The 16,331-nt window shown below is 36.3% G+C and overlaps 1 protein-coding gene across 2 annotated transcripts in view; it reads right to left on the bottom strand.

The window, feature by feature from the left end:
• LOC136803204 (uncharacterized) overlaps positions 1-9,676 on the bottom strand; it is a 47,847-nt gene extending 38,171 nt beyond the window's left edge. The window contains exons 1-6 of one of the 2 annotated variants that reach the window (XM_067059938.1): positions 9,529-9,676; positions 3,856-3,982; positions 2,978-3,124; positions 2,497-2,681; positions 1,748-1,951; positions 511-636 (exon numbers count right to left, since the gene is read on the bottom strand). In XM_067059938.1, the coding sequence (XP_066916039.1) occupies positions 511-636; positions 1,748-1,951; positions 2,497-2,681; positions 2,978-3,124; positions 3,856-3,982; positions 9,529-9,558 (819 nt within the window). In that variant the 5' untranslated portion in view covers positions 9,559-9,676. Of the gene's footprint in view, positions 1-510; positions 637-1,747; positions 1,952-2,496; positions 2,682-2,977; positions 3,125-3,855; positions 3,983-4,767; positions 4,848-9,528 lie in introns of those variants that run through there. The other variant, XM_067059937.1, reaches the window with a different exon arrangement.
• Between the last annotated feature and the right edge of the window lie 6,655 nt (positions 9,677-16,331).

Genomic DNA, 16,331 nt, shown 5'->3' on the forward strand with positions numbered 1-16,331 from the left:
TCGGCCCTAATTTTAGTCACCTCGTCAAAATTTAGTCACTAAGGGCCGACTAATAATTAAGACCAACTAAAAATTTGGGCCATTTCTAAACTTGCAAACAGATGGTAAATAAGGAAAGCTTAATTATAAACTTTTAATTTGGCCCAAATTTTTAGTCTGCCTTAATTTTAGTCGGCCCTAATTTTAGTCACCAAGCCAAAATTTAGTCACTTTAGGGCCGACTAAGTTTTGGCCGATAAGGTACTAATGCTTCTCTTCTACCGATCGCCATTTTGTCTATGCGTTTGTGTGATAGGTTTTTAATCCACGTTCGCCTTACCATACCTCTTCTTAACACTGACTATTCAACGGGCATAACTTTATGATGACTTAAAAATGCAGTTCCTTATCAAATGTCTATAACTTGAACGTTTGATTATAATAAAATCATCCCCACGAGTGGTCTTTCTAGTATGTAGTAACAAAGCATGCGATAAAGGGATATCAAAAGTCACATTTTTAGCAATTTACCTGATTTTTCGTCACAATCCCGCTTCTTAGTTTGTCATGATCTTTGAAAAATTCGGTGGTTCGAATCCCGTTCTTGTGCACCGCTTCACGAATTTTGTTAAACACTGACTCGATTTCTGAATCATGCTGAACAAGAAGAACAAAGATAAGTTGTATTGTTTCACGTATTACTTCAAATAAATGCTCTGGGTGTAAGCGGATCTACAGGAGAGCCAAAAACCTGGCAATGTTTTCAAAATTTGATTGATGTTGGATAAAGTCGAAGGTTAATTGGCAGGGGATTATGTAGAGCAAACTTCCACGTATATTTTTTGATTTGATATTGTATCTCGAGAAAACAATATTCTAAATGTATTTGTACTGTACTGTGGCCGGGTAGCTCAGTGGGTAGAACATTCGTCTTACAATCTAAGGGTTGTGGGTTCGATTCCCGGTCACTGCAAACTCAGCGAATGAGTAGCTCAGGTTGAGTAATCTAATCTAAGTTATTGCTAGCTGAGAGTAGGTGTGGCACTCCACCTCAAAATTCGATTTCCAAGGTCTAGCGCAAATAGAGAAGGAATAGACTCCCTCACTTCTGGCTCCGTCGACAGCTATCAGATGAATATACTTACTTACTTACTTACAATTTGTACGGTACCAATTTATAAAAATTCTCCTTAACGCATCAAAAAACAAAAGAATTTGGGTGGCTTTAAAAGGATTGATAACGTTTCTTTAAAAAAAGGTTTGTAATCGAAACGCTTCATAACATAAATTAAATTATTTAAAAAAGACGTATAGGTATGCCCTGGCTGTCCTCGAGCTATCAGACTAAAAGAAAAGTAGGTACAGTTCTTAAATAACTGACAGTACAAAAATACAAATCATGTCCTTTTAAAAAGATGTAGAAATAATGCAACAGTATTCATGATATGCACCACTGCAATGACTTCACGAAATTATGCAAATTTTCAGTGTTTGTTCCACCCAATACGTCACTTGTTCTATTGTTTATGTGACGTATTGGGTGGAAAATTTTAAAAGTTCTCAGAAGACTCTCCAGTGGTGCATATCATGAATTCATGATGTGCACCATTGCGATGTCTTCTGACATTACATCACGGACCCAATAGCTGATTGGTTGTAAGTGACGTAAAATCAGCCAATACGTCACTTTCAACCAATCAGTTGTTGGGTCCGTGGAAGACATTGCAGCGATGCATATCATGAATACTAAAATAAAAAAAATGAAAACCTTATCAGTGTTCAAGTTGGCTTCTTGTTTGCGTGGTTCTTCAGTTAAACATTCTGAATCTTCATCTCGCATGATGTGTTCCATATCTTCATGGAAGTCAAGATAATTACATAATCCTTTTTTGGTCGGATGTAAGTATTTACGTAATAACAACATTTGTTCTTTCTCACTGATGTCTGGTGGGCCAGGGAAACGCCGATAAAACTATACAAGGAATGGTTGATAATTAGTGACTCAGTTCACAGTTTAGACGACTAAATTTAAAAGACATTATAGGGGTATGGTAGTGAGGTAAACTGAAAGACATTATGTTATTATCATCCCGTAACACTTATCGTATTACCATATAACATATATAATATAGTAGTACACGAGTACACGGATTGCTACAAAACGACTCCAGTTTAATCAGAGATCATCTCTGGAATTCTTTTTGGAATTGTTTGCTTCTTTGCATTCCGTACATTCAAGTAGAAAGTGCAAGCCATATCTCCCCCTTACAGATTCGACACATGTCTATATCTACCTACCTCTTCCCATCTTTATAAATTCAAATCGGACTCTAAAAATTATGATTAGGGATTTGGCAAGAAGCAAAAATTTTCAATGACAGATTGAATTTAGTACGTTCCATGTTTACACGTTATATACTTTTCGAGATTTGGCGGTAAAATTTTATTTTCAACCCAACGTTTGTGTGATAACCAGTGATGTGAGAACTAAGGGCACCCGAATGCAAACTTTCATACCTGGCTTTCAGTAATAAGACCAATATTGTGTGAATCGAAATCAGCATAACTGCTTTTGATACTAATTCCGTGATATTTGTAATAAGGCGCCATACGTTCTAATAAGTCTTTACAACGTTGCAATGACGAACTACTCAAGGGACGTGTGACCGCTGACTTGGCTAGATCATTGTCTTCTGTACAATCTGAAATAGATTAACCAATTAAAACATTTACTTCCATCAAGTAATTCCTTTATATTACATTCGATTCAATCTGTGGCAGACCTGACGGGAACTAAATCAATGAGAGTTTATAGACTCCAAAGTTTTAATGCATGTTCACGCTGGCAAACTCGAAGATCATGTTCACAAAATTTAGCAGATATCATTTTCAAATGAGCATCAGTTTTGCACAAAAAAACAACAAATAATTTCTACGCAATTTAACTCCCTACATAATATCATTTCTGAGGAAAATACAACTTTGATTGATAACTCACCAACATCAACGGCTTTGCAGAAGCTCCGATAGTTCATCATCCCTGGGTGCTTTGGATTATCACCAAACTTTTTGACAATGATGAAATCTTCTGCTGGACCCAACACAATACCATAATGCTGATCTAAACAGCGATTGAACTGAGCTTCTATAGAAATAAAGAGAAGAGATATTTAAAGATTTGTATATAGACGAAGAAAGAATTCCAAATAATTAAAAAAATATCATTCCAAATAATGTAACTTTGTTCGCAATACACCTTTTTGACCGTAGTCGCGCGGTCAGGCACGTGCCACTTAATTATTTAATTATCAACTTAACTCAATCCAATCCTTTTTTGACACATTTTTCTATTGTCTATAGGTGCGAAAAAGGGACTGGGACGGTTTTAGTGGGATAAAGCGGACAAAAATTGCCCGCACGGCAATTGGCGGCTACGGTCGAAAAGGTGTATTTGACGACTACCATGTTATTAGTATCAAATTTGTTACCATAACAATACTATAATAACAGACCTCTCAAAACACATTAATTTTTTCTTTCAAGCTTAAAGGGACATAAAAGTAGTAAAATGTAAACATTGTGCGAACCAGGCGCCATTTTAAAAAGAAACAATTAAAATCACGTGTCCAAAATAAACTTGTAAAACAATTGAAACAATCGAAATCAGCCATATTAGTTTTGATTTTTGATTTTGACATGTGACATTTGTTTTGATTTTGTATCCCGCTACATATATACGGTTTGTTTACAAATTTCGTCAGTACTTTTATATGTTCCTTTAACCTTTCATTATAGCTATAACTGGACCCATTAGTGGAACTACCAACTCCGCGACTAGTTTATTAAAAATAGCTAGTCAAGTCAAATTTTGCTTACTTGTTATGAATCCAGTTCTAAGACGATCAAAGTCTTTAAAATATTCATCTGTGCGTGCTTTGCGTGATGATATGGCATTCTTGATCTTGCTCACAACACCATCATACGTAGCATGTTTGGTGTATTCCTAAAAAACATCATCAAAGGAGATAATTTCTCATAAATACGTAGGGCAATCTCATATTGGTGGCTTGATTAAATATTTTTAAATCTTTCAGATAAAAAAGAATAACCCTAGCTCTAAGATAATAAAAAATCTGCCTTGCTAAAAATTAACATGATAGGATGGTGGGATATTGAAATAAACCAAGGTACCCTTGATCTTTATTTTACTTGATTGGTTACCTCCTATGGATAATGAAATTCCTTGTAGATTTGTACTTCCATTAATATCAAAAGATTTTGATTATCTAAATTACAAAATATCTTGCCCAATATGTATACCCAAACAGGGGGGGCACTCATATGGTCCGACCCACGGCATTGTGCCGCCCTTAAGGTTAGGTTTTTCGATACCCTCGAAATGCACTGCAAGAGTCTTCTTTTAGCCGGATGCACTGTAAGGGTGTGTTTGGGGACTGCTGGATTGCAAGTCTTGCCAGTAAAAGTATGATGTATCTTTAAAGTTTTGACTTTCACCCATTTTGATTTGTTTTGCACATTGTGTCGACATCTTAGGCTCATTTTTAGGTGGCTCCAGCAAAATAAGATATGCAATCAAACTACACTGTAAGGGTAATAAATGTTCGGTAAAATGCATTGTAAGGGTACATTTTCACTGCTAAGGGCTGCATTGTTGTAAGGGTTTGCTTTTGAAACCATTTTTATGGCGGCACATGTCGTCGTTTAGAAATCGAGTGCCCCCGAGCATATCTAATAATATTCATTATTCATTATTTATTTCTTACGTACATCATTGTAAATTTTTGAATTGTCTTTGTCAGCAAATGTAACACCCATCTTTAATCTGCTTTATATTATTACATTTCTAAATTGTGATATGGATGGTACAAGATTATTTCAGAGAGTTTGGTTTAAAATATTGTGACATCTTTGAAAAAAAGTCACAGAAGAACTCCAAAACCTTTTTTTTAAACACTATTCCCCGAGCCATGTCCCAACAGTTTTTACAATTTCAGGAAACTTTAAAATGATAAAATGCCAAATAAAATGGCATACCTTACCCTAATCTATTTAACCGAAATCTAAACAAAAAGTTTGAGAAAAAAAATACCAACCATCACATCCAGCACTGCACTTAACACACCCTAACCCTTTCTATGCTTAGTTGAACATCAGTCGTCTAAAGGATGTATTTGCAACAACAAGGATAAGATAAAAATTGAAAGTTTGAAACAAAACAAAATGACCGATTGCTGATGTACCTGGTGCGCCACAAAAAAGTTTCTCTCTTTAAAACTAATTTTCTCGAAATCTGAAAATTTTAAAAGAAACATTCCTATTCCATTGGAAAGAAGAAAGATAAACTTAAATTTTGATGGGTCATTTATTAAATCCGGTTCATTAGATCGAAAGTTATGCTCAATTGAATAAAAAAGTTACTTTTAGAAAGTGCCCGAAAACGGTAAAAATCGACCTATCAAATTAAACAGAAGCATAATTACATGATGCATCAGTATTTTCGTTTCAGTCATTAAAAATGACAATTAGCTGTCTAAATGACCTTCTGTTATATAGAGGAAGGTTGAATTTCAATGAAAGGAAGAACTTCGTTGAAAAAAGCCAAAAAATCTGGTAAAATTCATAAAAACTCTTAAAAATACATCAAATATGGGTTTCGAGGTATATCCAGGCTTACATAGACTTTATCCAGTCTAGAACCAAAAATCTGAGGAAAGTTTTGGTAAAGGTAAATTAAAATGATTTTGATGAAGATTTTAAACCCTTTCGAGCCGTCAGTTTCAAAACTTATTTATGCGTTTAATTACTGAAAAATACCCTTAATCATGCAAAGCCTATTGTGATTTGATTGCCAATTTTGAAAATAAAAATTTGATACTGTAGGTCGATTTTTAACGTTTTCGGGCACTTTCTGAGAGTAACTTTTTTATTCAAAAATTGAGCATAACTTTTGACCTAATGAAACGAATTTAATAAATGACCTAAAAAAGTTTAAGTTTATCTTTCTTCTTTCTAATGGAATAGGGAATGGTTCTTTTAAAATTTTTAGATTTCAAGAAAATCAGTTTCAAAGAGAGAAACTTTTTTATGGCGCACCCGGTACACTATACTATATAGTGTTAGAGGTATTTTCCCAATGAAGATGAGCAGCCATTGACCATTGTAATAATTCTTCTTCGCATAATTTAAAAATAGCACCAATTTTATTGTGATTTCGGACGGGACATTTTTCGGTGACACTTCCAATCACCAATGCACGGGAGTGGGACCTATTAACTTAATGAAAATTAATGTTTTGACATATTTTCAAACACGTATAGAGCACCCTCAAGCTTAAAAAATCTTTAATAAACACTCTTACAGTTGGGGTAATGTGTAATGGATTTAGGACGGGACAAATTCCAGTGACAAAATGGAGGTAAACAGAAAATCACTGCCAGTAGAGCAAGATGGAAAAAAGGTTCCAAAACACTTTTTTTTTGTAGAAAAACACATGAATAAGTTGCCCATATCAAAAAATCACAATTCCAGATCAAATACCTTCCTGGAGAGAAAGTGCTACCATAAACTGAGCCACTTTTTTATTAAAAATTGCCAAAATAAGGAAAAATCAACACAAAATTTATGATTGCAGACAAATGGTAGACAGTTAAAACAATATCAATATGAAAAAAGAAAAAAATTACACTTAAACTTTTAAAATGAGATGTACGCAAAAAATGATTTCGAATGGGATGGTACAGATTTAGCGCAAATCGCCAGGAATTAATCTTTGATAGTGACTAGTATGCATTGACTAACTGACTAATAGTATGCATTGCTAGGCTTAGTGTTGAAGCTTAGCGGCTTAATTTAAGAAACACAGTAAGATTGAAAATTAAACATGGAAATTGATCTACTATCAAGCTAAATTATAGTTGTTTTGGAGAACGCAACGACCTATTGAATAACAAATTACTCCACGTATACAAGCTCCTCAGCAAATAAAAACGTGATAAATTATCTTGTCTCTAGGTAACTGTTGTGAAGTAATTTATTCAATAGGCCGCCACGTTCTCCAAAACAATTATTGTGTGGAATCATTATGTAATGTTTTCAATGCTAATTTTTTCCAGTTTGCAGAGTATGGCAAAGCTGCACTCAAGGAAAAATTTGTAAAGTTCTGCACTGGAAGAGCGCATGTCTGATAAATTTTGGTTCGGACAAGGTGCACCTATACCTCAGAAATTGGCCCAAAAAGGCAAAAAATAGCTAAGATTAATTAGTTGCACTTGAGGAGAAAATAGTGGAACTCTGCACTTGGGGTTAAAAACCGTCTGCACTTGCACCTGAGAACCTCAAATTTTGCACTTGCACTCGACTTTTTCCGAGTTGTGCACTCAAGATCTCAAGCAAACCTGCTACACTCTGCAAACTGGAGTTATTCTAGAGTTCTCTGGAGTTAAAATAGTATCTGACTCGCAAAAGGTCTTTGCTGGAGTTTCCAAGTTTCAATTAATCAACATATTCTGATTAGCATAAGGTCTATCAGTCCAGTTCACTGTGCGATTCTGGCTCCGGGCTTGATTTTTTGTTAAAAAATTACCCCCAAACAAAATAAATTAGTCAAAGTTAAAAAAAATAATGGCAAAACGACTGAGCGTTTGACGTCACTTGCGCAGCAAGTTACACACTCATTATTTTTTAATCTCATCAGGCGATAGGCGGTTAGGCGGCGTTCATTTTATGAGAGAAAGTATGACTGATAAACTTGGTGTCGAGTTATCAAAACAAATTTGTTGTCAAAGAGATTTAACAGTAAGTGAAAATACAGGCCAGATATCAACAGTCCCATGTTTCGATCAATTGTTCCAAGAGCAGTTGACGGTAGGAGAATATGTCTTTCTGTAAGGAATTTTATAACACTTCATGGCAGATTAAAAAGACAATCAGAATATAAAAGCTTCTTTGTCTTTCATTTTTTGGATTCTTGGGAAAGAATGAAATTTATGATTATGAGGATTCCCATTTTCGTAAAATCGTGATGGCTAGGGTAATTCCTTTGTTCTTTTACTATTTTCTTTTGTTCTAAGTGAAGTAAAAAAGCTTCACGAATTGAAGTGTACTTCCACTAACTGCCAGAAAAATTTCATTTGATTTGTTATATATATGGTCTATGTTACCGTGTGAAGTCGGAACTTGCATCAGTGAAACTTGCATAGCCATCAAATGACTGAGCAATCAAAGCAGCAAAATTTCAAAACAAATGAACTACGCAGCTACGACCCTGCCTATGCCCCGGACAGTCCGGGGCAAATGTCTGGGGTCTGAAAAAAATAACTTTTTCCCCGGACCTATGTCCGGGGCTCCAATTTTTGCGCCATAAATTTACCCCGGACGTATATCGCCGAGCACACTTTAAACCCCCGGACTAGGCAAGGTTAATAAATTAATTAAAAATAAAATAACTAACTTTACTTACCTTTCTCTGTCTGATCAGGATCCATTTTTCAGCTTTCGGTTAGATTTTAGAATTTGATTGCTGAACAAACCACGCTTGAGATTTAAGGTTCAAATACAGGCCTCACACACGAAACGCCAAAATTAGGACATTACAAGATCTTTTGGAAGACGGCGTTTGTCCACGGAAGAATATTTCAATGAATTAGAAAAAAGCCCGCGCGGTCAGCGATTCTATAAAAAGCGACCGCGCGGGCTGTCTTGGGCGTCCGGGGTAGTCTCTCAAAAACAAATAATACGGACCCCGGGCACGCATCAAAAAAACCCCGGACTGTCCGGGGCATAGGCAGGGTCGTACGCAGCTCCGCTTGTAGCTTTACTCAACCATTTTTGTTTTGATTTAACTTTGTATTTTAATGACCAGACGGGTCATTCATTTGAGGGCTATGCATGTTTGCCTCCACTGATGCAAATTAGATGCAGATGTGTTAGCTCATTTGTGTTGTTTAATGCTGAGTTTGTAAATCTGCATGTACAGCACAGTGAAAAAGTCCCTTACTGCTCAAAACATTTCTTTAATTTTCAACAACAACGATAGTTAAAAAAAAAAACTACAGTAGAGTCAAGTCACCAGTGCACTAACGGCCCCAACGATCATCTTTCAACTTGAAAAAAAACAGCCAAAAACAACTTCTATAAATATAGAACTTCCTTTTTGTGCAGCAGAATCCTCAAACTATCCCTTACAATCTCTCCAAAAATTAAAATAAACAGAGAACTAGAACAACACCAAACCAATTTTGAACGAGGCCAAGTAAAAAAATCACAAAATTTGGGATTTTTGTAAACATGGCTGCCTGGGCGGGTCCGAATAGCGCTCGCATCGCTTTACTGTAACGACTTATTATTCCACAAAAAGAAGCCTTTGAATAAAGTGAAAAAAAACTGAAAGAAGGACTTCAAGTTTGTTTACGAGATGATCAAAAAGGATTTATGTAAAAACCAAAAGTAAGTTAGAAAAGAGAAAAATAAGTTTGCCGTTCGTGCACTGCACTGGGCACCCCCTCTACTCTAACCACACGTAAAACTAACCTTGTCTTGTGTGTGTGTACCCTTTTTCATGTTAAAACAATGAAAACTAAAATTACCAGGATGACTAGCAAGTAAGAATAAAGAAGCAAAGCATGAAACAAACTTTAGAATCAAAATGAGCAATCTGAAACACACGTTTCGTCGTTTCCCTGGTGGGTCTCTGGTCTCCAAGCAGTTTTGTTTACATCGTGATGATCAATAGCCTAGTAGCCCTTACTTATAGAGCTAACTAAGCGACTGCGCTAAATTTTCTCTTTTTTTTCGCGCGTGCGAATAGTGCATCGGGCGGGATCATTGATTTCAAAGCTCGCAGGGCTAGACCCGAAACTTAACTCCTGGATGAGAAATGAAGCTAAAGTCTGTCCAGATATAATTGGCAGTGGAAACAAGAATGTCTGTAACTTTTGATAGTCAAATATAATTATGGAAATTTTTTTTGCTTGTTTTAGAGAATCAAAAGTGCTATATTTGAATGTATTTTTGGTTGAAAAATTCGTAATTTTTAGCGGTTAAATTTGCGATTGCAAAAATTGAGCTTTTTTTCTACTTAACTTATGCTATAACGTTCATTTTTAACAACAGTGGTAGTTCGACGTACTTCGACCTTAGGTTAAGAAGTTTCTTAAATTTCAAGGCAAACAGAAAAGTCCTTCGGAAGATATGGGACCCGAAATGCCCCCGGGGGGGGGGGTACTAGGTTTGCGAGGTGACGGGTATGTCCGAGCCGAAAATCGAAAATCGACCCTTTGAGAGACAAAATTTTGGTGATTTTGGGACCCTTTGAGAGACTTTTTCCTAAATTTTGGTCCATTTTTTCCAAATTTTGGTTTGATCTTCACCAAATTTTGGTCAAAATTTTTGGAAATCGTGACCCTTTGAGAAAGAAATCTTTGATTTTCGTGATTTTGGGACCCTATCAGAGACTAACTTTTGAATTTGTACCCCTTTGAGCGAGCCTTTGAGAGACTTTTGAGGAATGAGAAAAGGTACCCTTATGGCTCGCACATACCCAGCACCCATTTTGCCTAAGTACCCCCCCCCCCCCCGGGGAAATACCCCTTGGTAGCACTTTTCTGTGAAATATCAAATCTCCAACTTATTACTAAAAACGGGGGTAGTGATATGATTGATAAAACAGTTTTTCGATCATAACACATTTTACGATCTTTTTAATGACCTCATAGCCAAACTGTGTTTAGTGTTTTGGGAATTAGCAAAGTTCTTTAATGACTTAAAAATAACAAAGACAATAATAAGTTCATGCCTATCTTTTCAATAAAAGCAATTATACTGTGATTTCACTTCGTTTCGAAATAATCAATGATACCAATAATACCAATGAACCAACACTTAACATTTTCCAACTTTTAATTGCACTGTTCAAAAAAGATAACATATAACCCCCGTTTTTAGTAATAAGTTGGAGATTTGATATTTCACAGAAAAGTGCTACCAAGGGGTATTTCGGGTCCCATATCTTCCGAAGGACTTTCCTGTTTGCCTTGAAATTTAACAAACTTCTTAACCTAAGGTTGAACTACCACTGGTGTAAAAATGAACGTTATAGCATAAGTAGAAAAAAAGCTCAATTTTTGCAATCGTAAATTTAACCACTAAAAATCGCGAATTTTTCAACCAAAAATACATTCAAATATAGCGCTTTTGATTCTCTAAAACAAGCAAAAAAAATTTCTATAATTATATTTGACTATCAAAAGTTACAGGCATTCTTGTTTCCACTGCCAATTATATCTGGACAGACTTTACTTATTATTTCCTCCATGCGTTATCTGATATTCCGATGGCGGATTGGCGGCCGCCCACGCTAAAGCTCTAAAGGGAGCGGGCCAATTTCCCATCGGAGAGGAATAATGATAGTCGGCCTTTGATGTGCCGCATCCCCAGTCGGGTTCAACAGCCCTTGGCCGTAAACCTAAAAATATTTCGATTGGACCCACCACCAATTCCCGAAAACTGCAAAATCGCTGCAAAATCCTTGACGTGGTCTTGTAAAATTCCGTAGTAATCTAAACCTTCCAGATGTTGAAAATTTTCCCGACCTTCTTCAGAGCTTTAGCGTGTCGGATCAAAGAATTTCTAAGTCTTTGGTCGGATGAAAATTTCACCATCTGGGTGCCAGATAACCCCATGCGTGATTTTGAAAGTAAACCACCTCCTGTGCAAATCTTAAGACTTCACTTTTTCTTGCATGAGTAGAAAGGTTAGATTCATCTCTAGCCGGCCCGTTCGGCCTTATCGCTATCGGCGACTGACAAAAACTTTGGGCCGAATTAAAAGTTTATAATTAAGCTTTCCTTAACCCACTTTTCATATCGGTTTTACTTTAACAAAGAATTTACGAATATATACATAGTTTTTAGTCGGCGGTTTTAATTATTAGTCGGTCCTTAGTGACTAAAGGTGACTAAAATTAGGGCCGACTAATGATTTAGGCCGACTAAAATTAAGGCCGACTAAGCTTTGGCCGATAAGGTATAACGTAGCCCAAACTCAACATAACAGAAGTCCATTCTTCATAATCATACACCACTGTGTAAAATGAATGTGATGATTGATCTGGCTATCCAGCCAAAACATCAAAACTGCGTTGCCTCTTTCGCCGACGAAAGCAAACGCGACTGGGTTCTAAAGTTTACGATTAGGTTATAAGTTTTCGCGTCTTTATTCGGTTCCATTGTTTAGCTTTATCCAATTACCGCGCTCAAAAGCTCATTAAATGTCAAAGATTCATCCAAAAAAAGGTTCATCCAAAATCTGGGTAAAAAAGGTTTCTCACGGAGCTATGGTCTTATAATCAGAATCAGAATCATTACCAGCTCGTGGCTCGCCGTGATACTGCAGAGGTCCTCGTCGCCTCGCAGAGCCAGTGCGATGATGAGTGTGCGTATTGGTATTTCTAGTGAACGTTTTTTATAAGAATATCCAAAATTTTTGAAGCCTTCGTGTGTTCTTAACTTTTTGAGTTTTAAGCCTAAAAATATTCTTAACATGTTCTTATTTTCGCCATTTTGTAAATTAACTTGTTCCTTATATTTTGTCCTTCGAAGCCTCATGTTCTTATACATAGTTAGTTTTTATAAAAAAACGTGTAGCAGAAAATAAAACGGTGGGGCGAAACAGCTACATCGAATGTGAGCTTATAAATAATAGATTCATATCCCCTGGATAGAGGAGAATTATATCTTGCTTAATAAATACATATATAATGAATGAAAGAAAAAACGTATAATTACCCTCATAAACAACACACAAGCGAAAAAAATAAAAACAATTTGAAATGTTTAGAGAGGAGCTGTGAGTAGTACATGGGATAGGGAGAATTGTGAGAATAGTAGAGAGAGAGGGAAGAGATGATAAAAATAGGGAATGAATTATGATGGATTGCTTTCATTTGTTAGTTCACAGAGACGATATGTACTGTATAACGTATAACGGGCAGCAAAGGGAATTGAAAGTTATGGTCGTAAAAAAAAGCTCTGTTTCAGAGAGAGTGAAAGAAAAGTTCGGATTAGATATGTAATATATGTGAAGTCTCAAGTCGTTTCGATAGAACTACGCGCAGAACTACGTCAAATTTTTAAGATTGGTGGCGTTTCGCGGGCGTTTGCTAGAATAGGAGCTGCGTAGGAGAACGAGCAAACGTTGGTGAGAGGCTGCTGATTATAACAGCCCTTGCCGTCGACAAAATTACTTCCTACGCTTATCTAACTCCTACGATTACTTTTCCCACGTGATACCGTTCCAGCCCAGCCATAAGTTGACTTATTTCTAATTCTATCCATCCCACTGCCGGAAAACTTCCACCGGGTGGGTCACTGAAACAAGAGTGTGAAAGTGTGAAAGTAAGGCTGAAGGGCTACGCCGCGGGCTACGCCAGCTGCGAGATCTGCTAGAGATCTGTAAATAAAAGACTTATATTTTTAAGAGGCCCCCCAGCAGTTTACGCGATGACGTGATTGGGACTTTTTTCTTGCGTGATGGCGCGATTAGAGATTTGTTTGGCGTGATGGCGTGATCAAGATTTTGGCGTGATGCGTGATAGGGCAAAAACTTGAGGCGTGATGCGTGATTTGAGCTATTTTTCGCTATTTTTTGCGTGATGACAAATTTCAGCGATTTTCGTGATGCGTGATGGAGAATTTTTTTTTGCGTGATGGCGTGATTAGGGCTGCTGCTGGGGGGGGGGCTCTTTTAAGAAGAAACTATACAAGAACATAAGCCTTCGATCGGCTTTGATGGCCAAAATGTTAAGAACAAGTTAAGAACATTTTAAGGCTTTGTTTTGCAGACTCTAAAACACCCGATTTCTTAGGAAAATAAACAAAAGTATCAACAAAATGGTAAAAATAAGAACATGTTAAGAACATTTTTAGGCTTAAATCTCAAAAAGTTAAGAACATTCAAAGGCTTCAAAGGTTTTGGATGTTCTTATAAAGAACGTGTACATAAAGAAAGACATAAAGAAAAACGGCCATCATATGCAGTTCGCTAGAGATCTACCTATTCGTGACTTGCCTATGTGTTTTTAGCCTAGAGATCCATGCTATGATTTCTTATTCTATATACTGATGGCCAAATATATAGCATGGTATGGGCTGAGAGTTTGAATTTCCTAAATCCTAATAGCGGTTGAAAATTTTGTTATTCTTTTACTGGTCACACTTTCTTAAAGGTCGATGCTTAGAGAAAGCGCAAATTTTGAAATTTTGTTTTTATTTTAGTAAGTGAGGACAGCGCTAAATTTGAATTTCCCACAGGTCCACAAATCTGCCTCACAGGTCATACCCGTCCTGTATACATCAGATTATAAAAATACAGGACGGTTCTCCTGTATAATGTGCTATGTGCTGTCAAATTTTGTTTTGATATGTTGTGTAGCAAGAAGTCCACTCTTCTTTTTTCTCCACTTGTCGACGTAGTAATATACAATGTTTACATATGTAAACACGAACCTTTTGTGACCATAAGAATCTGAAACAACTTGAAATTCAAAGATATTACATATATTGAAAAAAAGTAAAAACATTTTTAATTTTTTGTTCATTCATTTTTTATTGGCTTGTCGGTTAACAATATAATGTACAAGAAAATTTGGATTTTGTGTAGTGAGAGAGATTTTCCTTTTCCAAAGATTTTCATTTTCTTTAGAGAAAAAGGTTTTTCGCGTCAGGTTGCCAGTTATTTTTTTATTACACCCCTATCGCATTTGTCTGTACACAGACCCAGTATCTACGGCTATTTCAAAATTCATTAAACGTGAGATACACTCTAGTACATAGTACTATTGCATAGACCCTGGGAAATTTTTACCCACAGTGGGGTCAAACAAGTATTTTTAGAACGTTTGAACTGTTTAGTTTGCTGTTTGGAAAACTAGTCAAAATCTGGGGATAAAAATTCTATTATTCCCAGCTCAAAGTTTAATTCAGTCAAGCTTGTTTTGGAGTGCAATTGTTTTCATGGATCGAATGACAATGAAGTCAAAGTCAATTTCTAATTTCCACTGAAATGGTAGGGTATTTTTCCCACCCGTGTAAGACAGGCCAAATTTCCGGGTCTGTGACAGATTACCCGGGATGTTTAATTTCCTATCTGAATTTCTGGCCAAAATATTTTATGAATTTTTCTAAATTATATCCAATTCAAGTTTTACCAATATGAGTGGGAAATTATTTGTTTTTTTTGGCATTGATTTTGGTAGGCTGCAAAAAATGGGATTCAATTCAACGTTTTTGAAAGTATTGCAGCCTAGTCTAGCACCTCAACCCCCCCCCGGGAGCACAAACAATTTTTGATGATCCTGTTTCAATAAGGTAACCTAGTGTGTCGGGAATTGAACAAATATAAGAATAAAAGTTTGGTACTGCAGCCCCATATTTAACACCAGTCTTGTGAGTCTTAGCCCTTGTTTGCATTTTTGCCCTGCTTATTCTAATTGTTGATTAAAGTGCAGCATAAAACTATCTGTCTAGTCTAGCATGCTAGACGACTTAACTCAGTAAAAAATAGGAAGTAGAAAACTTGTCAGGGGCATCAATATAGTCGTCTAGAATATTTTGTGCACAACAAACTTTTCATAAAAATTCTCTTTTTTCATGTTTTTGGATAACATTTTCAGGGGGTCTTGTTGGTTTGTTTTGGTTTGTTTTTTTTTCTTTCACTTAGAAATTCTCATTGGCTGAAATTTTTATTTGTTTATGTATTTTGTTGTATATGATTGTTTTCTCACCCCGCAGAAATCTGCGGGCCCTGCTGGAACTCCTGTAAGCTACGGAAACCACCTTAGCCCAGTCGTTTATTTTAACCATATCCCGACATAAAAATTTCCCGCTTTCAACAAAAACGTTATAAACGACTGGATTCCCAGTCTACTATCTGTCTAAAGTCAATGCATTGCGCTCTTTTGATGTCAATACAATGTCTTCTTTCAACCTTTTTCAAGCAAATATTTTAACTGCCAACTTTTTGTCCACTTTTCTGCCTACTTTTACAATTAGAATTGACAGGTCAAAACGTCGGCCGTCTAGACTAAAACTTCGTCTAAACTAGCCGATGCTATCGCCCGTGTAATGTTTTATTATATAACATAGCTGTATATATCATAAAACGCAATATGTCGCGCGGCGGAAAATAGAGTCTGTGTTTACGAGAGATTGAGCCCCTACGACTATTTTTCGCCCACGCGGACAAAATTTCCGCCTGACTGCTAATTTGCGTGTTTGGGGTTATTCTGTATTATTCGAATACGTTCTAGACTATAGCATAGCCTACGTCTAAACTTA

This window comes from Clytia hemisphaerica, unplaced genomic scaffold (assembly GCF_902728285.1).
Source record: "Clytia hemisphaerica strain Z4C2 unplaced genomic scaffold, Clytia hemisphaerica genome assembly, whole genome shotgun sequence".
Taxonomy (NCBI): Eukaryota; Metazoa; Cnidaria; class Hydrozoa; order Leptothecata; family Clytiidae; genus Clytia; species Clytia hemisphaerica.